At 47.0% G+C, this 26740-nt stretch overlaps 1 protein-coding gene across 2 annotated transcripts in view; it reads right to left on the reverse strand.

Annotated features, from left to right (window-relative positions):
• Positions 1 to 26740, reverse strand: part of LOC111857075 (metabotropic glutamate receptor 8-like) — a 116432-nt gene that overhangs the window by 13827 nt on the left and 75865 nt on the right. For both annotated transcript variants that reach the window (XM_023837580.2, XM_023837574.2), the window contains exons 7-8: positions 16807 to 17007; positions 3149 to 3288 (exon numbers count right to left, since the gene is read on the reverse strand). In XM_023837580.2, the coding sequence (XP_023693348.2) occupies positions 3149 to 3288; positions 16807 to 17007 (341 nt within the window). The remainder of the gene's footprint in view (positions 1 to 3148; positions 3289 to 16806; positions 17008 to 26740) is intronic.

The following is a 26740-nucleotide window of genomic DNA, read 5'->3' on the forward strand; positions in this document are numbered from 1 at the left end:
GAAGGAGCGGCCATTAGCATTAACAAAGGAGGAACAGCTGTTAGCATTAACAAAGGAGGAATAGCCATTAGCGCTAACAAAGGATGACCAGCCGCTAGCGCTAAAAGGAGAAGCAGGAATAGCCATTAGCGCTAACAAAGGATGAGCAGCCTTTAGCGCTAACAAAGCCCCACTATCGCTCACAAATACCGCTGAATGCCCACAATGGAATAAGAGCCCTTTTCAGGATATTGGATGTGTCATTCAGCTGCCTGGCCCACGCCGCCCGTCGGCAAAGTGCACAGAGTAAATCACGGGGTTCCTAAACTAACGACTTTCTGTAACCTCACTACAGTCGGAACGACCAAGAAAAAATTAAGATTGCCATCAATCAACAAGAGAATTTTTACCTCAAAGATAATTTGCCGTCCTACAGTATGTATATAAATCTTCATACAATAACTGTAACATATCACAACACTAATTCAATATCCAACTTATATGGCTATGTCAATACCTAATATATTTTCCAGACTTACTGCCTTTAAATAAATGATTCATCTACAAAGTGGGTTTTTTCTTTTGAAGAATCTTGTTTTGCCTGCAAAGAACAAGATCACAGTAAGACAAAATCTGTGTTGCTGCCCAAACGAGGAAGCAGTATTGGTCTTATGGACATCCATGTGGAAACTTGGTTGAGTTATACAGCTGCTGGCTAGGACAAAAAATAATAAAATCTGTGTATTTGGCTTGGGGAACATGGAGTGACATTTGTTTTAAGACTGGTTATAAATTTGCTGTGAAAATTGCCAGCGTTTCGCCTCAGCGCTGGTAATCCGACTGGAGGGCGTTGAAGGGAACAGAGCCTGCCGTTCTGGGTATTTTTACATGGAGCATCAGGCTCGACTTTAATTGGTGTTAAACTGGCGAAAACGCTCCGGCACAAATTACCAGTGGCGTAAGTAGGACGCAGAGAAAAACACACGACACGTTGGAAAGGTTTCATTCCACAGTAACAAAATCCCATAAGCTGTGGCGTTGCGTGCTTCAAGACACGGAAAAGAGGGAGAAAATAGACTCACTCTGAAACGTGACTGTGGTGGTTTTAATATATAGAGTCATTAACACATAGATGTAACATTTAATGACAGTGGAATGGGAGCAGTGCTGGTCAACCCATCAGTCGGCCGTCTAGGGCACCATTTTCTGAGGGCATGCAAACTTAACTGGCCAGTTTCACTTTGTCTCAGCCGGCACTGAAGCTACCCTAGGGTCCTACATGGGTCTCGATCGGTACTGCATGGAAGAAACCCAGGTTTTGCCCATATAGAAATAACATAAAGGGATATCCTGTAGCTCAGCAAGCAGATCATTGCAGTTCCAAAGCAAAGGTTGTGGGTTTGACTCCCAGGGAGTGTAAATACAAATGCAACTTTACACTGTGTCAGTAACTTTGGAGGTATGTAACTGTTACTGTTTTATCTTCCATGTTATGTAAGTTTTCTGCCAATATCTGCAGATCTCACAAGCCCAGAATTTGTTTGGTGCATCCAAATGGACGACCAACGTGTACCTCAGAAACTGCGGCCCAATTAAGGTCTTGTGGAGCATGACAGTCAAGATGCGCTTTTGTGCAGAAGCCCCCACCCGCCTCCGTCTCGAACCCGGTCAGAAGCACCAGGGCGCCGCCCGCGTCCGTCTCGAACACGGTGAGCAACACCAGGCTGCCTGGCCAAAATACGGTGCTCCTGTCCCTCGGGGGGGGCTTTCTGTGTCCCTGACTGGCTGCCGTGCCACTAAAAAGCAGAGAAATAACCGCGGGCGTCGGTTCTGCTCAGCCGGCCTGCCTTGATTCGGACCCATTCATCCGTCCACCAGCCCCTCGTAGCCCCCCACCCCCCGATCCTTACCAGGTGTTAAAACAGTTTCCATGGCAACCTCTAGGCATTATGACTGGCAGCCTTGAGCTGCGGAGGTGGGATGGGGGGGGGGCATCTGTAGGGTCCACATCAGTAACCCAAAACGTGGACACAAGCTGTTTTTTTATTCTTTAATTATTTCCTTTCCGTAAAAATGACAGTCACACATGAATAACTCAAGCCCGCAGCAAATGGTGTATAACCACAAGCTTTTTTTCATTGTAATTATTAAGGGAATAGTGTGGAAGTAGGTGGTGTTCTAATTAAACTTGTCAAACTGAACCTTAAGCTGATTCCTGGCTGGTACCCCACATCACTTTGCATTTAAAAAATATTGGGGGGGGGACTGTTGGCAGGTTCAGGCAATTTTTTTTTATTAAGTTTTATTGATGTTTGCTGCTTTGATTTTAAAGGGAGCTAGCAAAGGATCATGGGAAAAGCCACACAGGTTAGCATATAAAAACAAGAACACTGACATCACAGGGAATGTCCACACATCCTTTCATCTCCCAGTTGCTTATCTTGCTTAGGGCTCCTGAGGGGCCTCACAATCACTCACAATCACACACTATGGGCAACTCAGAGGAATCCGGATCACCTGGAGGAAAACATGCAAACACACAGAACGGAGGCGGGATTCAAGGTCGCATCCCTGAAGGTGTCAGGAAAGAGAACCAGAACCAGCAAACATTCGTACAGCTCAGTGAGTCCAACCATCATTAAAATCAGGAGCAGTGTTTTAATCTTATATCAGTTGCTTATCAGCAATTTGTTAATTTCATTTATTAGCTGCTGAGTAACTGTTCCTAATTTTAAGGGTAATTCCTTCAGGAGAACTTAAACCAAAAAATCAATATTACATTTCAGCGATAACAGATTTTCGTGATGACACTGGGATAATTCCAGGAGGTTTATGCACAGCCACCCATTTTCTGTACCCACCTTCAGGGTGGCGGGGGTCCGGAACCTATGGGGGTAGGGCAGGGAACAACCCAGGACGGGGCACCAACCCCACCTCAAAGCGTCTCCAATTAACTTACCATGTTTTTGGACTGTAGGGGGAAACCAGAGAACCTGGCGGAATCGCCATGACGACGAGGAGAACATGCAAACTCCACACACATGGAAACATGGCAAAGACACGAACCCTGGTCCCAGAGGTGTGAGCAACAGTGCTAACCACTGCACCACCATGCCACCCCTGCATTATAATATTCAGTACAGCAGGCAAAATAAGGATTTCCACGTACATTCAGGTGCAAGTTGTCCGTCCAGTGGCCGATGACTTTGTACTCTGCCGTCGACTTGTTGGTGATCTGGTACTGGAAGATGTCGTAACGGCCGGGGGCGTCGCCGTTCTCGTTAAAGACCACCGGGGTCCCGGCGCTGCCTGTAAGGGTGGGCCAGAACAGGTGGCATCCTGAGTGGCTGTAAGACACAGGGAGCCTGAGGGGGCCCGTAAAAGTCAGAGCGGAACCCCCATCTGGAGACTGGCCAGTGATTCAGTCTTTACAGCCTTCCTGACTGCACACATGGCTTAGCGGTTAGCATAGCTGCTCCGAGCAGGCAGGCTAACACGCCGTTAGGAAATAAACAGAACCTTTGTCCCAGAAAGGTCCCGATTCGTCCTGAGTGGCAAATTTTAAGTTGTTCACCCCTCTCTCCAGGACCTGCTAGCATGAATAGCAATCAGCACCGTTTTGGCAGGCATGAATAATGCAGTGGACCTTTTATGAAGGGGGGGCTGTTGGAGAGTGGGGGGGGGGGGGTCACAGTGATACTCTCTAGTGTCATTTCCACAGCGGCGATCTCCACAAAACACAATTATCCCACAGCCGCCTCCCTGCCACCCCCACGGCGATTATGCCAACGTTATGGTGTATCTCCACACTTCAGAATCGCTCGGATCGAATATTTCAGGAGCTGCGTGGATAGTGGGGGCAGGGGGGAGGAATGGGAGAGGTGAGCACCTCAAAAGGCACGGGATAATTGCAAATGCACATCTGGAGAAAGCCTCGCATTATTAAAGTTCCCGCCGGAGCACATTCTGAACTGGCAGCAGGGGAGCCCAGGGTGTGGAAGGTAGGATGGGGGGTTCCTGACAGAGGAACCACGGTTCTATGGACTGCTGTCCGGTAACAGAAGAACCACAGTTCTCAGGACTGCCGTCCGGGATTGCTGAAGGAATGAGATGGTGGAGAACCTCCGTTTTCTGCCGCTGGTGATAAATTTACCTGGATTCGCATGGGGCGCTACGTAAAGCTGTTATACCCCCCCACCTCTGAACCCTGAGCGCGGCTGCAAGCGGGGGCGTGAAGCTGCAAATTAAAGGAGGGGGGCACACCTCCACCCCCTCCCACCTCACACAGGGGTGTTAATTAGAGGTAGAAAGGAACTCCCACGGTCATCGCCCGCCCCCGCCTGCAGGGCGGCGGCGTCCCTCCGAGCCCCTGTGCGCCGTGTACAGCCAGGTTAATAGGAAAGGTCCATTCCAGCACATTTGTCTGTGTCTTTTATTTGGGACCAGATTGGATGATATGTGCTCTAAAATGAATAAAACAGCATTGTCTCACATATGGGAGTACTTGTAAATTTTTCTCGGGTTATTTTTAAATGCCGTCCTATGAATATATCAACGCCACACTGTAAATGATTCGAAAAAAATAATTGGCAATCTTTATGCACTTGGAAGTGCCTTCATAACATTATCATGTTTGCAATAATTACTTGAGTTTGGGAAATGTGAATCGACTGACTGAAAGAGAACGTGCTTTTATCCTGACAACGCACGTGGTAATGACCAGATAATCAGCCTGGTGTGAAGAGCAATCCTACAAAGCTTTGTCCCATCCTGACAGCCTGTTCAGACACAGAAATGGGACCGGAATTTCCTGTGAGGGGGGGGGGGGGGGGAGAGGATCACAGAACTTCACCGGGACCGTAGACACACCTGCAGAGTCTGTGCCAGAAAGACTGCGGCTTGCATTCACACCCTGCAGAATCTGTTCATGGATGCTTGGGACCTCATTCACACTCCCAGTGTCATCCAGGGAAGAAATAAATGAATAATAAAGAACAAGGAAGTGTGGAGAACAAAGGTGTGACGGAGGAGAGGTATGAGGATGCTTGCAAGGTGCAGGATTTAGTTCCAATACGGTGTAGCAAGAAGACCTAATGACGAGGGGGAGAGGCCGCGCCGTAGAATCACAGAGGACAATTTGACCCCGGAATGAACTCTGTTTACTTCTCCTTAATTCCAAGGGGAAGGTTGTTTTTTAAAAACATTTCACCGAGAAAAAAAAAAAAAGAGTCCAGATGCTGAAGCAGCTCCAGCTGGTTCTCCAGTCAGCGTTCCCAGTTTTCATGGTCATGAGCGGCAGTGAGAGCGCCCCCTGAAGCCATGCTGTCAGTGTGCAAGATGGGATGTAGGGAGCCGTAATGTGGGCCCTGCCTTTCCTTTATCGGGGAATCGTTACCTGTGTCCCTGAGGTGGTAACGCGTGCACAGCATGACCAGCTTCCTGAACGAGGGCTGACGTATCCTCACCAACAGCCTTCCCACCCCGCTGCCAATAACCACAGGTTCCTCCTGGCTGATTAGCTTAACGGCTCGAATTATTAATGTTACCACAGACAAAGGAGGCGTGTATAATCTTTACTGGGGAGCTTAATGCCCTATTAATCTGCCCGTGCTAGCTTCGTGGAGCAGACATGAGCCGCATTAAGTCAGGCTAACTGTGGCCTGAGATTTCCAGTTTATTCAATTAAGTTTGGGAGTATTGATCGTTGCTCCATTTGAGACCGTCACAGTTCATGGGGAGGGGGGGGGGGGGGGGGGTCCGACACCCACCCACATTGATAATATTCTTCATTCATTAGGTGCCCCTCATCTACGCTTCTTTATCACTGGATCGTATTAAATTTGAAAATCTTTGAGTTTTGCATACAAGTTACATTTAATGTACATTGAATTTAACATTATAAATTAACAGAACGAACATGACCAGCCTGATATTAACAGACTTTCCAAACAGGTTCAAAGAATTTTGGCCGATACCGATAACTGATTTATTTCTCTGACATTAAAAAATAACTGATACGGATAACTGGCTAGCCCCTGAGCTACACAAGTCTGTAGTGAGGCTGATGTTTGCGATGCTACTTATTAAGATATCGTAAATGTGTGTGGAAACCACATCGTACAGCACAGCCAGTTCGATATCAGCAATGCAGTGCCAACTTGGGAGATTTTAGCACGGCTCTAAGTGCCAAATGACCCGGCAAATTCCCTCGTCCTCCACTATGGAAAATGGTTGATCGTCCAATGGACTTGTCTCCATTATTGTAGTAGCTATGTCATTAGCTTTCGTGCTGCTAACCTAGAATATTGAATGAAGTCTAAATACCAACCAGCAATATTGACTGAATTTGGCTGATACCAATATGTTAAACGATGTATCATCACCTCTACTAATGACGTATCATCACAGCTGCCAAATAGCCATGCGACCACAGAGGTCCAGTACATGTCACCCTGCCAGCTTTGCTGGTGCCGGAAGCTTCCTGGCATGAGCTTTTTATATATATATATCCCACAATCTGGATTGACAGGCTTATGCCGATGAGATGGAGCAACACGCAATGCCCCATAACGGACAGACCACAAGACACTTCAAAGCCCCCGTTTTGAAGAAAGGCCGTGTAATAAGCAATGCCAGAACTTAAAATTACACATTTAATCACTAAAGACATTAAAGCCACAAAAAAGTTTTTTTTTTCCCCCCTGGAAGCTTCAGATAAATTAAACATTGTCTATGCTGTACATATTTCATAGATAATAGCTGTAATATTGTAACACACTATGAGCAGTGAGATGCACGCTTGTTCCCAGGCAGAGCTCGGTAATACTTCACGATGGCGCTGTCTGTGACTTTGTAAGATGCATGTGCTCTGGACAGCAGGCCATCTACACCAGCTGCCTCCCCTCTCCCTGCACCAGCCCTGGACCCCCACCCATTTATCCAGCGGACTGACCCGGATATTACCTACTGAGTCACCAGTGATCATCAGCTCGACTTTCTCTGTGATCCTGAGGCTATTTAAAACCCCCCTTTCCTCTGGCTTTCGCCTTATCTTTTGTTTGATTCGCCGACACCACACTGTCATTCCCGGCTCTCTCACTCACTTTATTTTAGACACACTTGGCAGGGAGCAAAAACTCCAGCAGTCATCTCTAGCAACCCCAGGGTCTCAGATCTGTCACCCAATCTCAGCCCCGCCTGCCTTTCCCTCTGCTTATCCACCAGCTCCACCCGAATGTGACTCAATAAAAACTGCCTCACCAGGACACCCATCACACCCCGTGCACATTTACGTGCACGCCCCACCACACCGGTGGAGCACGCAGGTACTTACAACTGTTCACAAGCTGCCCGTTGTCAATTTAAGCCGTCGCTCTGTCTGTGTCATAGGAACCTTGCTGCGCTGAGATGGAAGTATGGGCCAGACTCCTGGAGCAACAGACAGCCTCTGTTGTGCAGCACATGGCCCCCCCACGGAGGCAGTGACGAGGCAATGGTCGGCCACGGCGAAGCGGATCCCCTTGCCAGATGAACTTAGAAGTGCACGCAGACTCCTCACGGCGGCTGACAGCACACAGACACATACCAAGAGCTTCAAGTCGTGGCAAAATATGGAGGCTGGAACCCTGAGGAATGGATCATCACATTCATGCATTCCAGCAAGAGAATCCACAAATCTCTGCACCTTGAACTTGGAATCCCTCTGCAGGATGGGTCAATCTGCTGCTAAAGTGGTGCAGGATTTCCATTGGTGTAAATGCATCACGTTGCTGCCTCACACGACCCAGAAGCCCAAACCGCTATGGATGACATAGAGCTGACTAAGGCTCGGGCAGGTGGTGGAGCCAGTGCTGATGGAACACTACACACAAGTACTGTCCTACGTATTATAGCTCATGATTAAGCAGATGGCTCCCACAACTTCCTATGAGCTTACGGGAATCATGTAAAGGATGGGTGCCACTTGCTCCACAGCTCCAGAGGGAGGCCAACTCCACATCTCTTGAGCTTCCATGGAGCGGCAAGGCTGAGAAGGAACTTTAGCTATGGGTTTCATCACTCTGGTTCACCTTGGCATCCTACCACCAGGGTATGCCCCAAAAAGGCTGGCTGGCTGCCCCTCAGCAGTGTACCAAGTTCCTCTGGCCAGACATGGAAGCAGAGGTTCAGAACTCCCAGAAGTTCCCCCAGGAATCACTAGCATCCCCCTAGTGCCATGACCCATCACCAAGGAGCACTCCGAATGCGTTGTATAGGGACAATGCCAGCCAGGGGACATATGCATTTTGGTACCAGTGGAGTACACGAACTGGTGTCTGAAGATCATGCCCTTGAGGAAAGTCACCTACAACACCATCACCAATGCACCAACCCCTCACCAGTAAACACAGACAGGACAACAAAAAAACTGGATTCCAGGAGCGATTCCCATGGTAGCCAGATGAAGCATTTGGAGGAATCCCAGCAAGCCCCTCAGCCACTGCACAAGTGGCTGGCCAAACCGAGTGAGTTCCAGCTAGTGTCCTCATCCCAACCACAAACTGCAAATTTGTGGCCACTTCTCATAGTCCATGTGCCATGAAGGACAAGGTGCAGCTGGTGAATTACTAGGCCAGCTTGCTGGGATGACGACAAACTAAACGGGTCAAACATGTTAACTGGCTTAAGAGGAGGATAGAGCCAATTCCAGTATTATCTACCTGGAAGCAAAAGCTGCCAGCACAGGAGGAATTCAATGTCGGGGAGCATCTCACACCCCAAGAGCACCTGGTATAAGGACTGGACCAGTACCAGGACATGTTCTCCACTGTCCCTGGTTACGTCGTAAAACTGTATTCAGTACTCTCAGTGGACATTAGTGGACATGAGTCCTCCTGTTTGGGCTGCGTGGGGCCATTCTCGATGATGTTGCTGCGTGGAAAGTTGGGTAGAACACAGTTGCAGAGAATGCTCACCATCAACCCAAAAGAACACCATCTAGGACTACAAGAAGTGTACTACCTGCAGTGCTGAATTAAAAACGCCCCCGTGAAATCACAGGAGAAAATCACTTGCGTCAAGGACACCCTCCGACTGACAACAAAAACCCAGCTACGTGCCTCCCTGTGGCTGACTGGGAAGTATTGGTATCTGTATTCATCCCTTCCATTCAACCTTGGCTGCACCCCTGTCAGGCTAAGAAGGGTCAGCTGGAGAAAGTGGTCTGGACCTCGGGAAACAGAAGCCACATTTCAGGTCATGGCGGTGCCTCCGGGACCCACGCACGCTCACTGCTCCAACCAATGGACCTCAAACCGTGGCCACCTGTCAAAACTTCAGGAACTACAATTTGGGCAGCTGGCCGACATGCGGCCATAGAGCCACACCCATAACTCCGGATAGCTAGAAGCTACTGATCATACCTGCTGCTACTTTCAGCATTCTTAGAATTTTACAACAACTTCTTTGTGCCAAGGCATCAAACTCAATATCACCAGCCTGGTCTCATTGTGAATTAATTTCAAATTCTTCCTTTTTCATTTTTTTCCCACCTTGGCTATTGTTTCCGTCACAGACGGCCCACTGTCAATCAGCACTGTGACTTCCACACGAAATGAGTCAGTCTTCTCCACAACTTCGGGATCCCAGAACTGCGTCACCTAACCACCATCCTGATCAGTTTTTCCACCAGTTACCACCGTACTTCTGATGTATCTCAGGTTTTATAGAATAAAAACTCCCTCCCTGGGACTTGCGCTCCTGCACCAACCATTGACTATGCATTTGTGCCACAGAAGCTAAACTATGCATGAAGTAGCTCAACTGAACTTGGCTCCATTGGCCACTTGCCTGAACGGGATGGTTTTCAGGAACATTCACTGCAGGCATGTCCATCCTCTAGTAAGTCACACAAACCTCAGTGAGAAGCACCAAAAAGATGTTTGAACGGTGGCCAGGAGTAGACAGAGAGGTACAAGTGGGATATTTTCCTCCGGGTCAGAGAAACAAGAGCCAGAGGCTTTGAACACCTACATTATTAAATTCATTTAGCCGTTACCTGCAGTTGTTACTTGTCAGCCGTGTGGATGTTCTGTTTTGTAATTGAGTTGTTTTGGCTGAAGTACAAATAAGTCAGCCAGTGTTCCCTTGGTGAGGCACAAAGCTTTGAACTCCTCGTGTCTGATGAGGGAAACTAGCCAGCTACAAGGACCAAGGAAAGTCACCCTACGATCGCCCGCTGGATATCGACTCTGATTAGCAGGCTAAGCGAGACAAAGAGAAAATGAGAAGTATAATGGTATAAATTGAGGAAAGATCATGTGCAAAAATTCTCCAGCACTCAACACCTTTTAACAGAGAAAGACAGCGTGTCTAAGGGGAGCTAAGGGGCCTGACCACAGCTTGACTTGTTCACTTGTCTGACCGACACTTAATGGGCATTTCACTACATAATATTCCACTACTAGGTATCATTATACAATTACAGCAGAAGAGCATTAGTGTTTTCCTCCAGTGGTTTTCAAAAACATCCGTTTGGATACTGAACAGGGATCTGCTGCTTTCATGAAGCGGCACATGTACATCACAGGACAATGAAGTTAACAAAGCAAACAGAACAACAAACAGTATAGTTCAGAAGCAGGAACGACATTTTCTGGGCAACATTAGCGTTCCCATCAGACAGGGAAACAAAAGAAGATGGTTTTAGTGAGATGATACAAGCTGGTCTCGGTCTGCTGCTCTTGATGACCAAGGGAATTCTCCTTTTTATTTCCCCGTCTGCCCCAAACCCCCGACAGCGAGGCTGGAAAATAATCAATCGTCCTCTAAAGCCAGGGGTGGGGAAATGTCAGGGATATGTGAGAGCCTTCCATCGCTGCTGTTACACTCTTGTGGACAGTGGTACGGCAGGGGAGCCTCTGGCTTCCTGCAGCCCCACCACAGAGTCCCAGTCACGGCCAAATTGTACCCAAACGGTAGTAATTCTACAATCGATGGCCTCCACACCCTACAGCACCATGCCCAGAGGGTATCCATCCTGTTGTTCTGTGAGACATACCAATGCACACCAATTCCCCAGGCAGACTCACGCAAGATAACAAGAAGCACAGATACCTTAGCTATTTAACTGATCTACCTACTCATGCACGCGTTCAGCCTCTGATTGCACTTTTAATAATTACAGCAATCTTGCAAAAGTCAGAACCTCAGTAATCCAAATTACTTAAAGGCACCAAAATTCATACCAGTGTAAATGATGGTCTGCGATTAGTAACCCAAGACAGAAAAAAAAAAATGTATTAAATAAACATTTCGGCTGGGACTTCTACTTGATGCTCAGAAATCAATGCAGTAATAAAAGCATGTTTATGACTCTAAAGTGGGGGGGGGGGGCTGCAGTGGATTATTAAGTAACGACTGGCACACTCACTCATATATTGTTTCAGAACTATCTAATATTAAATATAAGTGCTGAGAAAATCTTTCCCATCACACCCAGTGAGCTGGTGTCTGGTTTGAATGCACATCCCACTAAGGAAAGACTGAGTTTCACTACGGCACTCTGCCTCTTGCCAGTGATAAAGGAAAGGGGGCGTGTTGATTTATTCCAGCAACCAGTAATTTATGCAAATGAATCACGGGGGCTAAACGGATCGTCCCGGGAAGAGCACACTGCCCACGCCGTCCGCACGTTGGCCGGAAAAACGTCCCGTGAAGAGGTAGTGTGAGCAGCGATGAATTTGTACATAAAACACTCAACTGATGCAACGCCATGCTTAGTGTAAGAGGACTCTGGGAAAAATAACAGCTAATGGCAAAATTGCCCAAACCACGTCTTTTCTGAATCACATTTAATGTGTTTCTGAACCCCAAAATTACTGCAATTTGTTCCCAGGACGTGATCCATCACCGCCATGGTAGAAATGGACTGGCCGTGATAAAGCATCGCTCTGCTCAAATCACCACATGGAATGCGCTGGTAATTCTCGCTGGTCAAATGGATGTTTTCGCCAGACCAGGACAATAAAGCTACAGCATATAAAAAGAATGTTAGGCCCATAACCCATCCATTTGGCATAAGCACTTATGTGACACAGGGGTGAGGGGAGCCTGGGGTCTGTCTCTAGAGCCATAGGGTATTGGAAGCCCTGGATGGGAAGCCACTCCATCTCAGAGCACGCACACACACAGACACACACATACACACACACACACACTCATATCTTTATGGGGACCGTCCATTCATTACTATGGGCATAGCCCTACTCCCAACAATGACACCCCTACTCAGCCCTAACCTTAGCCATAAGTCACCAAACAAAATACAAGACTATGGGCATTTTTAGTTTTTTGATTAGTCACAGATTCTTATAAAATCCAGCTTCCCCTTGTCAAGATCAAAAAATGATCCCCACAATGTAAAAATAACAGGTTTTTAACACATTGTGGGGATATTTGGTCCCCGCAATGTAATGAATATCTGAACACACATGCATACGTAACAATTCACCTAAACCATGTTTCTGGGTAGTGGGAAGATTCCGGAGTACCCAGGGGGACCTCATAGAAACACTGGGAGACTCCCCCCCACTCACAGAAACACTGGGAGACTCCCCCCCACTCACAGAAACACTGGGAGACTCCCCCCCACTCACAGAAACACTGGGAGACTCCCCCCCCACTCACAGAAACACTGGGAGACTCCCCCCCACTCACAGAAACACTGGGAGACTCCCCCCCCACTCACAGAAACACTGGGAGACTCCCCCCCACTCACAGAAACACTGGGAGACTCCCCCCCTACTCACAGAACAGTGGGTGCAAATTGGGTCCACAGGTAGCTGGTGTGAGGATGGAGCAACCTACTGTGCCACCTCAATGGCCATGATCCAACGGGAACAAGATGAAAGCATTTAATTCTGGCATCCCATAATAGTCAAAGCAGCAGAAAAATGTGGAGGGTCAGAAATAAAAAAAGCTCTTATCTGTAGGCCTCTAAGCCAGCCTATCCCGAGAAAGACTCACAATAGCCAATTGGATCACATTATACGGAAGAGAGCCACTTATTTTTTGATGTCTTATCTTGCATTACGCACCATCAGTTCCACTAGCGTAACCATTAATATCAATGTATTAATTAACAGGGTTATAGCACCGATTTACAACGGTGTAGAGAGGAAGATAAGAATAACGTAAACGTGGCTGCCCGTAAACGTTAACGCGGTAATTGTACGTGAGGCTAACAAATCATACTTCTCTGTAGTGTCCCGTCTGCCCCGCTGAGGCTCGATCGGCTAGCCAACACCTCTGGTATGAGCTCCGAAACGGGATGGTGTGCGCAGGTGGACAGTGGGGTGGCACCACAGGGAGAAGGTTCATTTTGAAACGGTTCCCGCTAAATGTCAGGATGAAAGGGGCATTTTCTACTGCAAGGGGAAGTCGAATTATCTCACAATTGGATCTAGGCCGAAATATCAGCCTCCTTGAGTTCTTCCCTAGCAAGACGATGTATAAAATGCATTATTTATTGATTGGCATTCCGTTGCATTTAAAATTCTATTTTATCATTTGTGGCATTAATAACCGGAGCACTGATAATATGCAATTGCGAACAATTATGGGAAAGCCTGTAATTAAAGAGCTGGATTGTTGCAGCAGGAGTTGCTGTTGAACCCGAACAGCATTACTAAGTATTGAAACGGACCGGATCCCGACCCTGAACCGTAAACGAGCCTGCAGCGTGGCTGTGCTCTGCCCCCACCCCTGGGCCTGTTTCCCCGGTCCCGGCTGAGTAAGCTGCAGCTGTGAGGATCACATCTCATCACATCATATCAAATCACATCAAATCAAAGTTTATTTATCAAATGCACAACAGTACAGCGAACAGCAGCAGATGCAGGCAATGAAATGAGAGCTGTCTGTAGTGGGTAATAGCAATAAGAATAAAAATATAGATAAATAAATAAAACAGTAAATAAAAGTATAAAAGATAAAAAGCAGAAATGTGTAAATTGTCCATACTAATAGCCTGCTCTGCTGCTGAGTAACCTTACTGCCTGAGGGTAGGGGGATGGAGCATATCCCAGCCTGTCAAGGACAAGGACAGCATGGGGAGGGGGTCTTCGCCACCCCCCCCCCCCCCCACCACCACCACTCTGCCACAGGCAACCAGAAAAGGCAAGGGAATCATCTAACACACCATGTTCAATATGGAAGCTCTTCACACTGAAGACAGTCAGAATTGATTTTTTTTACACTATCCCGAGTTGGGAGGGGCAGCCATTGGCTTTCTCCATCTTCATTAAGGAATGTCTGATTGGTATAGATTCCTAACCCCCCCCCCCCCCCCCCCCCTCGGAGCCAATACTCCCCTCGATGGAGACCAGACACCTAAAAGCAGAACATTGATGACTATGGCACACTGTCTAACCCACGACACTGCTGGAAGAGAGAGGTATCTCATGGGACCAACGTCACAGCACTCTCTCTCTCTCTCTCTCTCTCTGTCATACACACACACACACTCACTCACACACACACACACACACATTCACGTGTGCCCCCATTCTGCATGGAGAAGTTCATATCTTGCTTGTTCAGCTAAACCTAAGCAAAAATCCCATACAGAGGCTGTAAGTTTTTTTTTGAGCATTGAGTGTTTTTGCCATTGGTGATGCAGGCTAATATCTTGCAGTCCTGCAGCTAATTGGATAGGAAGTCTGCAATCCCAAGCTGATCCTGAGAAAACCTTCCGATTTGTAGTGTCCCTATCAGTTAAATACCATCCACTGGATGTTCTTCTAGCACCACATGGTTCAGAGGGCCATGGCCTTTCCCCCTTGGGGTTTGCACATTCTCCCTGAGTTTGTGAGAGTTACCCCCAGTAATCAGGTTTGCTCCCAAAGCTCAGAACCATCTAGTTGGGTGAGCTGGCATTTCTCAGCTGCCCATGGCGTTCGACTGTGTGTGCACCCTGCCATGGACTCCTGTTCTCCTCTGCTTTGGCCCGTGCTGCCTGTGGTACGACGCCCATGAATAGATAAGTGGTCAGAACATCTACTCAAAACTGTCCACACGCCTCACATGTCGAAACCCTTAGGCCAGGAGGCTGTCAGAAGCACCAGGAAAGTGAGCAGACCTTCACACTCTTAGCGTTACTGTTGGAAGCGGGGTCAACGTCACCTGCATGTCTAAGGGAAAAAGACGGGTTCGAAAAGAGGCTCGAAAATCAAGATCAAAAAACGCTTATGGAATGCACTCATACAGACTAAAATCTAGAGCAGCTGGTAAGAACTATGAAACATGACAGGTACAATCTCCGAACAAAAACAAATACTGATTTTCGATCATCAAAGGTTAATATTGTTGTTCTTTAGCTTATTTTGGAGAACCGTCGGAAAAACAGACAGGATATTCACAAATCAAGAGCAACATCATCTGTGTCCGCAGCTACGTTCAGAAGGAAAAACACACCGGCGAGAGGAGATAGAAGGCAGGGGAAACATGAAAGAGGGAGGAAAGTGTAAAAACAAAGAGTGTAAGTGTGCCATCGGATGGGGGGGGAGGGAGGGAGGGGGGGAGGGAAGGATTAATAATGTAGAAGCAGAGAAGACACAGGTCTAAGACACAGGTCTAAATTACAGGAAGTGACAGGAATGGATAAAGAGGACGGCGGTAGGGACATGAGGAAGAAGAACCATGAGGAAGTAGAAGGGGAATCGTCACAAAGACACCACGCAGGAGGGGAATCGTCACGAACAGACCACGCAGGAAGGGAATCGTCACGAAGAGACCACGCAGGAGGGGAATCGTCACGAACAGGCCACGCAGGAGGGGAATCGTCACGAAGAGACCACGCAGGAGGGGAATCGTCACGAACAGACCACGCAGGAAGGGAATCGTCACGAAGAGACCACGCAGGAGGGGAATCGTCACGAACAGACCACGCAGGAAGGGAATCGTCACGAAGAGACCACGCAGGAGGGGAATCGTCACGAACAGACCACGCAGGAGGGGAATCGTCACGAACAGACCACGCAGGAAGGGAATCGTCACGAAGAGACCACGCAGGAGGGGAATCGTCACGAACAGACCACGCAGGAGGGGAATCGTCACGAAGAGACCACGCAGGAGGGGAATCGTCACGAACAGACCACGCAGGAGGGGAATCGTCACGAACAGACCAAGCAGGAGGGGAATCGTCACGAACAGACCACACAGGAGGGGAATCGTCACGAAGAGACCACGCAGGAGGGGAATCGTCACGAAGAGACCACGCAGGAGGGGAATCGTCACGAAGAGAACACACAGGGGGAGAATCGTCACGGACAGACCATACAGGAGGGGAATCGTCACAAACAGACCACGCAGGAGGGGAATCATCACGGACAAACCATACAGGAGGGGAATCGTCACAAACAGACCACGCAGGAGGGGAATCGTCACGGACAGACCATACAGGAGGGGAATCGTCACAAACAGACCACGCAGGAGGGGAATCGTCACGGACAGACCATACAGGAGGGGAAACATCACAAAGAGCTAAGTCCCAGGTTTATTCAGAATACTGACAGGAATCCCTACACTTGTGATTATCATTCTTTTATTGGTAGATGATACACTTAAACCCAACCGGCAGTAGAATTCACTGGGGTGATTCAGCGATTTACTCAACCAAGGAACAGCAAGCTTTGATTACAGTGAGTCTGTGACTATGACCGCTACATTACTAGCATGCTAAGTATTAGCATCCTTGCCAAACATCAGCAGTCACAAGGGGCTGTTGTCTTTTTGTTTTTAATGACTGGAATGACTGGGAAACGCATGCAGAATGGAGGACTCGGTTACCGTTGAAGTTGACGGCCCGGATGTGGGCGAGCAGCTCCTTGCCGTCGACGTTGGCCATGCGGGGACACAGCCCTGGGTAGCCGGAGCACAGCTCGCGGTGCATGCGGTTCAGCGCGTGTGCCATGGCGTACACGGCGTCCATCACAAACTGCACCTTGCCCTCCTGCTCGTAGATGGAGTCCCTGCCCACCTTCTCCAGCCCTAAATGAGAAGCAGAGACATCGCAGGCACAGAGCGTAAAGGTGGGTGGAGCTGCAGTGAAGGACCAATCAGAGACATACGTTATTGCGGTGTGTGTTTTGGTTACTCGTGTCAACAAGGATTCTGGCAAATGAAAAAAATCCTAATCCTTACAGTAACATTACCTTAAGAAACTAACATTGCACACAAATATTCATCATTTTTATCTTCCATTAGGTCTAATTTTAAAGCACTTAACGATTCCTAGTACCTAATGAATCTAATGAAGTGTGTTTTGTGGAGACATCTCTACAGCATCATTTTTGCTCCAAGAATATCTTCATAAAAATAAGAACACAAACATAAACACACACACACACACACGCAGGCACACATGAGGCGGCACTCCAGCACACAAGCACCAAAGCTACGGCATGTACAACATCATGAATTTAATCAGCCATAAAATCTGATTAAACAGCTCTCTGAAATGGTGGGAAGATGCAAAATCATGTATTAAAATATCCTGTGCATTAAAATATGGCACCACTGCAAACCAGCAGCACATAGTAAAATATTTAATGACAAACAGCATATATTCAAGTTACAGCAACGCCTTTTTTATCCAGTTAATGGCCAGTTCTAATTTTAAAATACTCCAGTAAAACTGCATCAGCAAAACTTATAGAGGATCGTGTAGAAATTAAATCCTTCGCTACCTGTCTTAGTCATTTTTACTTAAGCATTGTTTTTTTAATAACTATTTCCACGTGATATGTATTTTCTTTCTTTTTTCTGTCCATGCCCATTTATTCTTCCAGCACGATCCTTCAGGTTTAAGGTCCGCTGCAGGATATTTTATATTTGGCTTTTCTCTGTTTTCCCTGATTCACTCCACAGCCTTCAGGCAACACATGATAAAGAAAGGGAGCAGCAAAGAGAATTAACAAGTTCAGCGAGCTCTCAATCAATACGCACTTCAAAGCGGAATTAATAGCTACCCGCGAATGAAATTCAGAGCTGTCCCGTGGACTCTAAGGATCGGCGCAGCCTTGTTTAGGCACAGGATGCTTGTTCCCTCCTGAAGACAGATCCCTGTGGGGCGTGTCTTCAAAATGAGGTCATGGCAGAAGTCACAGAAGTCACTGTGTTGGGACAGCCCCTCCCAGTAAATGCAGCCACGAGAGGGAAATCAGTGGGCGGTGTCACCATGCACACACTCAATCACCGAATGGACTGTGTCATTGGGACTTAATAAATAAACTGACAGGAAGTCTGTTAGACCAGCCAGTGACTGACGGTGGCTTTTGAAGTCTTGCTTCTCAGAGTGGCACCACTACAGGAATTCCAAGGGTAACTGATTAAGCTGATTAGCGAGGACAGATTGGGCATTCAAACCACTTGCTGAATTGATGGGGAGGGACAGGGGCGGGGTAGGATGCGGAGCAGGAGGCGGAGGTGGGGGAGGAGGCAGAGAAAAGGGCAGGGCGGGGTAGGAAATGGGGCAAGAGGAGGGGCAGGGGGTGGGGCAGGGGGCGTGTCACTTGACGGTGCCCCGACACATGTACTCGACATTGCCTGGAGTTCCCTGTGCGACAGAATGTGCGTGACCTAAAAACTGCAGCAAGGAGGGACTGTATCTGCGGGGACTCGACAGACCCCTCAGGAATGTTAATCAGAAGAGAAGAGAAACCCAGCTAACCGCACCTGGAGGATTCAGCCCCCCCCGCACCCCGCCCTGTGTGACGAGCAGCGCCAATGTGATATGTAAAGCTACCGTTTTTTATATGGAATAAAAACTCATTCGATATTATACACAGTTTGCAAGGTTCAACACAACAAGACCTGCTGGTGCTAGTCTCAGTTTTCCCCTCACTGTGAAAAAACATTCAGCTTCTGTATCATATTTTCTTTCTCAGGGTGGTTCAATAAGTATCAACCTTTCCTCATACCTACAAAAGCATGTGGTCAGGTGAACTGGGGTCTCTACATTACCCTTGGTATGTGGGTGAGTGCCTTACAGTAACCCGCCCGGGGCGTCCCCTGCCTTGCACCCTCTGTTCCCTGGGATAGGCTGCAGGGTCCCCCTGACCCTAACCGGGTCGTCCCCTCCCCCAGAACCCAAACCCCGGAATGCCTTCTTGGAGGGACGTCACGGCCACACTCTCGCCACTTCCTTCTTGCCGAAGAGAAAGACCACATCTGTCGAAAAAGCGCCTCTCCGTGGAGACCGACGCTGCATGCTAACAATAGACGTTTCAATTGAATTCAAATTGCATTCTTCAGTTCCAGCTTCCAGCTGCATTGCCGCATCCCCCAGGGCTAGCAGCCATTTAAATAGGCACCGCGTGTACATCTATCCCTATCAGTGCTCGTCCTTAAACGGATATTTAACGGTCTGGGCAGTGAGCATTGGTGGCAGTGCCGTTTTGGCGAGGGGTATCTCAATCAGACCCCAATGAGACAAACTCGTACATATTCTGTTCCTTCCATAGTAGAAAGGGTGTCCCAATCCATCACCAGATGAGGATCAGATCATTTATGAAAAGGTGGACTGGTTATTCAAAGTATGATTGAAAGAAAAAAAAATATATATATATATATATGTGTGTGTGCTGTCAGTTTCAGAAAATACAGATTACATTTTTCATTAATTACATGCCATTGTCATTTGGAGTGTTTATGAGAAATGTCTGAGAAACAAACTCGCTAACAGACTAATAATAATAACAATAAAAATATCCCCCCCCCCCCCCCCCATCAGGGCCGGAACAAAACAAATGTATATGCAGAGATATAATGAAACGTTAAGCCTAGATTAAGATGTTTGTCTCCCTGGAGACTGAAGAAGACTTGGGAGTGTGACTGTAGGATGACAGCCCATGGTGACGTCACTGGGTTGCCATGCACTAAAAGAAAACGCTCCGTCAGGTGAAAAGCTGGCAAGTCTCTGCCCACCATCAGAAGGCCTCCGCCCATCACCAGAATGTCTCCGCCCATAACCAGAAAGCCTCCGCCCATTACCAGAATGTCTCTGCCCATCACCATAAAGCTTCCGCCCATCACCAGAAGGCCTCCGCCCATCACCGGAATGTCTCCGCCCATCACCAGGATGTCTCCGCCCATCACCAGAAAGTATCCGCCCATTACCAGAATGTCTCCGCCCATCACCAGAAAGCCTCCGCCCATTACCAGAATGTCTCCGCCCATCACCATGTGAATTCCTTCCAGAACTGTGCTGCCTGGGTGATTCCTGGGACTGTGCTAGAGATTTCGGGCCCCAAGAAAGCATATCATACTGAGCCCCCGACAAAGACCAATCCAGTTTCGTTCCAAATTCTCCCTGTCGCTCAGGGGCCCTTGGAATCGTCCTCACTTTCCAGCTTCCCTGAGCAATGCCTCTCCTGACCACACAGGCAAACCCCAGCTTTCATTCTCCCCTCTATCTTCCCACTAAAATGCTCCACCTGTCAGGCTACAATCGCCAACAGCCTTTTGATCATCAATATTTCAGCGTGCCATCACAGAGAGGACAGTTGCCGAGTGTGTGGGGGACTTTTAAATGAGGGCCTCACATCTTTGTAGAATCTATGTCAGCACGAGGGGCTGTCTACCCAGGGAATCTGTATCAACGTTTCTATACTGAGAGGATGATTTTACAAATGGCGTTATGCCACACAGCTGAATTCTCAAACCCTTACAACCCCCTACAGTGAAAAGGATGCTACCAAGATTGCTTTGCCTTTAACAAACATGCAATAATTAGAATGTAATGTGTGTGTGAAATGACAAATAAGAAACTTGACTTGATTTAAGGGAACCTCCAGGATTTTCTTAGGTAAATTGTAGATAATTGTGGTGCTTTCCGAAGCCAGTCTTCACAAAGAAATCATTGTGCTCGTTAACCGGACCCTTCCGTTCACTAAGGTGTGTCCCTTCTGCTGGAGATCGAGACAAACACACGGATCAAACTGTAGGCTGGAAATGAAAGGGCTGTTCAGCTAGCATTAGCATTCAGATCCGCGCCTCCTAGCCTTGGACTTCTCTATCGGCATCACCCGGCTCGTGTCTCCACGGAGACCGCAGACAGGCCTCTGACGACAATCTAACGGGTTTGGGGGGGGGGGGGGGTTGTAGAAGCTCGCTAATTAATTCTGCTTTTAGCAACAGGGCAGTTCTGCAGCCATGGTGAAGACCTGCGGTTTGGGCCTACTGGGAAAATTCTGGCACTCACACTGGGTGACCCAACGGGTCCCAATTAAAGTTTGTCACACAGGATGATGTCCAATCGAGAGATGCGCTAGTTTCGCCCTCCGCTCTCCTGGTACCCCCAGGCCCTCTTACAAGATATAGGAGATTATTATAATTGCATTTTTGCTCACACGATTTATTTCTGAATTATTAATAACTTAATTATTCGGTATTACTATACACGCCAGGCTTGTCTGAACTTTTAGCGTTGGGCCTGAAATGTGCAAAAAGTACCTGAAGTATCACCCGAAAATTGGACTGCATTATGCGTGTGCATCCCACACATAGCCGAGAGACAACCGGAACAGACTGTCGAACCACACACAGTGAGGCAAATCGATAGCCGTGACCCATGATCTGCAGAGGAAATTAGAATTTAGCTCACACAGGTTTAAACAAACACTTCAACTCGAGCTGAAATGCCTACTCACTCCTCGATGGGTACAAAGGTATGGAGACGGGCCCTGCGATCGACCGCCGGTGACAGCACAGCTGGGATTGACTTATCTGTTCCCGAGAAGGTGGAGGCCAGGAATAGGCCTGGGCCTCGATTGCAGTGCAAGCAGATGGCAGGAGGGAGGGACAGGGGACTCGCAGATGCCATATTCCCCACACAAGCTAATGCTAATGGCTTTCTGTTTTCACTCATTAAGAAATTAAACATTTAGGCAGGTTTTATGCAAACAAATGTATAATTATGCCTTTGTTTAAATCTTCGTGCCGATGAACACATATGTTTTCCCCCCCGATTTGTTTTTGTCAGCTTATGTCATCCTTTCTCCAATTCAGAAAATATGCAAATTAGCCGGGTCACATTTGCATAATATGGAGGAATCTCCTGTTTTTCCTTTTTGGCCAGGAAGAATAGATCTGAGGAATGTGACAGAATACATTAATATCCATATGGCCGCTGATTAAAATGACTTCCCACAGACGCGACCCCATTGCACCCTTTGATACACAAGATTCGCTGCGAAAAAAAAAAAAAAAAAACGACGAATATTTTTCTCACATTTGTCATGTTTGGACACGCTTTATAAATGTAAAAAAAAGCTGCACTACAAACAATCTTGACAATCTGCTGCCCGCCTTCTTCTTACAGCGCTCCTAATGCCCTTCGTCCCAGGATCTGCTAAACGCACATGTGGGTTTCTGGAGAAAGTTGTGTCTTCCGTGTTTTTGGACGGACCAGATCACTTGAGTCCCATTTTCCATTTTTGGGAAAGATTCACATGTGGTAGGGCCGGTGTGTCGGGCAACCACGCATATAGCAAATCATGACATTCATGATTATTACTGCATATTCATAACTGAATTTGGGCCATCGGTCTTTCTATCTATCCATCAATTTATCCATCCATTAAATTATTCATCTATTCATCCATTCATCCATCATCTTCTAACCACACATCTGAGCCTGGAATTCATCCCAGGAGGCAGTGGAGTCGCCCCGGGCAGGAAGCCAGTCCATCGCAGGGACACACACACGCAGGCACACACACAAACACCATCACGCTATGGCCCATTAAGGATGCTACTGCACCTAGCAGCAAGTCATGGACGGGCACCAGCCAAAGAGGCTTCACTGCTTCGGGGGTCGAGGGCCATGCTTCTGGTTACACTGGCTTCTAACCTCCAGCTGCTGTTTAAAGACCTTCATGAAACAGGAGCCGATTCCTGCATTTATTACGTAGGATTTCAAGCCAACTTTTGACCATCGCCATGGCTTCATTTTTCACCATGTCCTTGCGAATAGAAGATAAAAAATCACAAATTTCTTACCTGAATAGCAGTCATGGGGAAAATCTCTAAAAGATTTCTGGTTGTTTTAATCTAAAATCGATTGACGGCTTGATTTCGCACAGAGGGACTCATTGATTGGGGAGCTCTTTGGGAACAGGAGCTAAAAAGAAAATCACAATGTCTGAGTGCCTTGAGGAAGAGGAACCAGTCACTCAACCTGACTCACTCCTTGCTCTCAAATGCGATTACAGCCATTAGAGGCATGGGGTAGCGGGGGGGGGGCTGGTTGGTGCAGGAGGCTGAGAGGATTATTTCTGTAGTCAAACGCAAAATAAATGGGTTTTGTTGGATTCTCTGTGAAACAGACCAAATTCAGTAGACAGTGTGCATTGTGTATTAACGAGTGCCTTTGCAAACAACCATACAGAACCATGAATGTGTCTCAGTGACACTTTACTGCTGGGCTGACCTTCTAATGAATGGCGAGTTACAAGTGTAAGCACTACAGGACCAAGAGTTACAAGACATCTTCCGACAAAGGAAGAAGAAGCCATTAAGGCTATTCAATGACCAGCAGTGCAACATTAAGGACATTCTCAGGAACATGAAGTGGTATCAGGCTACTAGATGAATTCTTGGAACATATGGGTCATGAGGTGTTTCTTGAAGGTGGAGAGGGAGTCTTACGACTGGATGTGGATCAGCAGGTCATGGAGATACATTTCTCCTTGTGTGGAAGGACGCAACGAAAGCCTCTGCTTTGTATATCTGGGCAGGATGCAGATTTCTTGCAGAATTCAAGGCATAGGATGTGGAAATTTGTATATGCCTTGTCTAAGTACCTCAGATACACACCAAAATGTTTGTCTTTCACTTTATATGTCTCCAGAGCTGGAGTTACAGTAAAACCACTATTTAAAATGTAGGGTTTTTTTTTTAGTAGATAATATTAACTGGGAGGTATCCACTGATAAAACATTCTCTTTTCAAACACCTCCAAATTGCACTCTGTTTGTACACTCTTAAAAGTTTGTGTTGGCAAAATCAATTAGCACCGCGGGAATGATTATGAGGTTAATATTATCAAAACAACAACAAGAAAAAAACAATCTGCTTCAATTGCATTGATTATCTAAATCTGCCTTGTTTCCAACCAAGAGGAAGTAATTAAACTATCTGATTGCTGATATAAACACCACACCCCCCCCCATTTTGAAATAAGGGAACTATGAACACAGCCACTAAATGACACGCATTACGCTCAGTAATTCAGTGATTAACTCAATTAATCGAGACTAATGACTGATCCCCTTAATACTCTCCTTAACACCCTGGAAGTGTAAACACTATCATTCTCGTAGGTGTGTAAGTATTTCCTTTCCAAGATGGCAACTGGAAGGTCCCTGTCACTTTGCTTGTCTGGGAGGGCACACGGTGATTGCTGCATCTCCTGCACCAGGACATACAGTACCTGGTGGATATCCTCATGCATGGACAGCGATCCTGTCTCATGCTTTCTCAAACTGCGGTCTTTGAAGATGTGCGGCTTTACTGCAGTATAGACTAATTAAGCCATTATTTGGTCGCTGGAGGTGTGAGGACGGCCAGGATACGATTGCAATGCGCAGAGTCGCAGCGTGACAGGCCTTACGTTATGGATTGTGCCGTTTGCTCCATCAATTAGCGCTAATTAATTAGAAGCTGAGCCGGGATTAGATGCAGCACTAAGGGCGTGGTTTAGGAAGTGCACCACAGACAGCTCCGAGACGGCGGGCCGGCGATGACACGTCAGCGCACGTGACTCACCGGCTGCAGTCCTGTAGTGGCACAATGTCTCAAGCTGGTATCAGTGAGGACTGCGGTCAGAAAAATACTAGTTTATCACCAGCGTAGATCAGGTGTCACAAGGATAATTGCCAGCTGAAAGAAACAGGGGACGCCCTTGGCCACATACGTGGTTAGTGTCAAAACACCCTGGCTGCGTGTCACCGATGGCTCCTGTCATTGAGAGAGCAGACACGTTTACTGCCTCTCAAGCCATGCATTTGTGTGAAGCCCCCTGAAGGCCACAAAGAGTCACTACAGTATGGGGGCCCCCGAATTTAATGGGACTGCAGAAGCGACGAACCCACCCCTAGATGTAGCTCTATGTAGGATGTTAAGGAGGTTTGGGCCAATCCAAAGCAGGGTAAGCAGAGGCAGATGTAGCAGGTGAAGAGATGAACACAGATGAATATGGATCAAGATGACTGTGCCAAAGATGTGCCGTTTCTTGTACGTGAAGTTTGATTAGATGTATATGGTTTTATTTTTTATTATTTTTAAAATGGTACAAATTATATATGATTATGTAGGATATAATTTTCTCATGACTCTGTCTGGGCCCCTTTGTGCGGATCGGACTCCGGGCCCTGGGCCCCGGGCCCTGGGCCCCGGGCCCCGGGCCCCAGGCCCCAGGCCCCTGCCTAATGTGCCTGCCACTGGGTCTGACCCTGGGGGTGAGTTGGAATTTTTGTTGTAAATTATGAGGGGAAAAAAATGAGGGCAAGGCCCTAAATAAAAACTGTATTAACAAGAGACTTTATTTACTACAAAACCATGGAGAAAAGCCCAGATTTTTAATATTTTTCAAATACTGTATATCCAAAAAATGTAGAGTGATATAGCATCAGGATGTTTGTATAAAACAGATGGAAGTGTTTAAATTGACTGAAAATGAAATGTGCATCAAAGATCCCATGAAGCAGACCGACGTGCAGACCAGCTTCTTTTCATTATCATTAAATTAGCCAACATCATCTTTTGCAATCAATGAACTTGCACCAACATTTCTACAACCAATCACAACTCATACCCTCAAAACACAAGAGCCCCAACAGCCAATCAAGAAATGAAAATCGACACACAGCTGGCGGCAGGGGGCTTGAAGCCAGTGTTAATTTTAACAGCATATTTTGATTTAGCTTTAGTCTTAGTCCTTTGACAAAAATGCAGCCTACTTGCCAAAATTTAGTCTCAAACAAAATACTTGCACATTAACACATCTTCATTCATATGATAAAAAAAAAAGTGTCAAGTGTCGTCTCTCAAAAACATTATCAAGTATCAGACTGTCATGCAGTTAAGGAAGAAGGACAAGGGAAAAGGAGAAGGAGCAAAAAAAACGGGGTTTTATTCAACTAACAGACCTGACCATGTAATGTGTAATAGAAATGTGCAAAGGGGGTCACATCACTCATTCTCCGGTTGTTTGTTTGTAACATTTTCGTTCTGTTTATTATTCATCAACAATGAGTTTAAAAATATTCCTTTCAGTTTTCGTCATTAAAGCTGCTTTTTATTTAGTTTTTGTTCTGTTTTCATCACAGAAAAAAATGTCGTTGACGAGTATATTTCGTCTTAGTTTTTACCAGGAAAATGAACACTGTCTACCCTCCTTGGCCTGAACATATGACCCTGAGTGGCTTCTGAGGTACAGCCTAGATGTCTGCTTATAAAGTTGGTAGGGGATTATGGGTAATCGCGTTTCTAGAACTTTAGAGGGGCAAAAGAATAATGAAAGTCTGCAGGAAAAAAAATGCTCTACCCTGGTTCATACATAGACAGAGGAAGGAACACAGATGGGTCGCTGACTCAGCCTTTAGATCGTAGTGATTACTCTGCAGATACCACCAGGTGTGGGAGCTCAGGCGCCCAAATAGTTCCTTCTATTTAGGCTCTAAAAATCCATCCCTGTTCAGTAATAAAAGCAGATCATCCC

This window comes from Paramormyrops kingsleyae, chromosome 3 (genome assembly GCF_048594095.1).
Source record: "Paramormyrops kingsleyae isolate MSU_618 chromosome 3, PKINGS_0.4, whole genome shotgun sequence".
Lineage (NCBI taxonomy): Eukaryota > Metazoa > Chordata > Actinopteri > Osteoglossiformes > Mormyridae > Paramormyrops > Paramormyrops kingsleyae.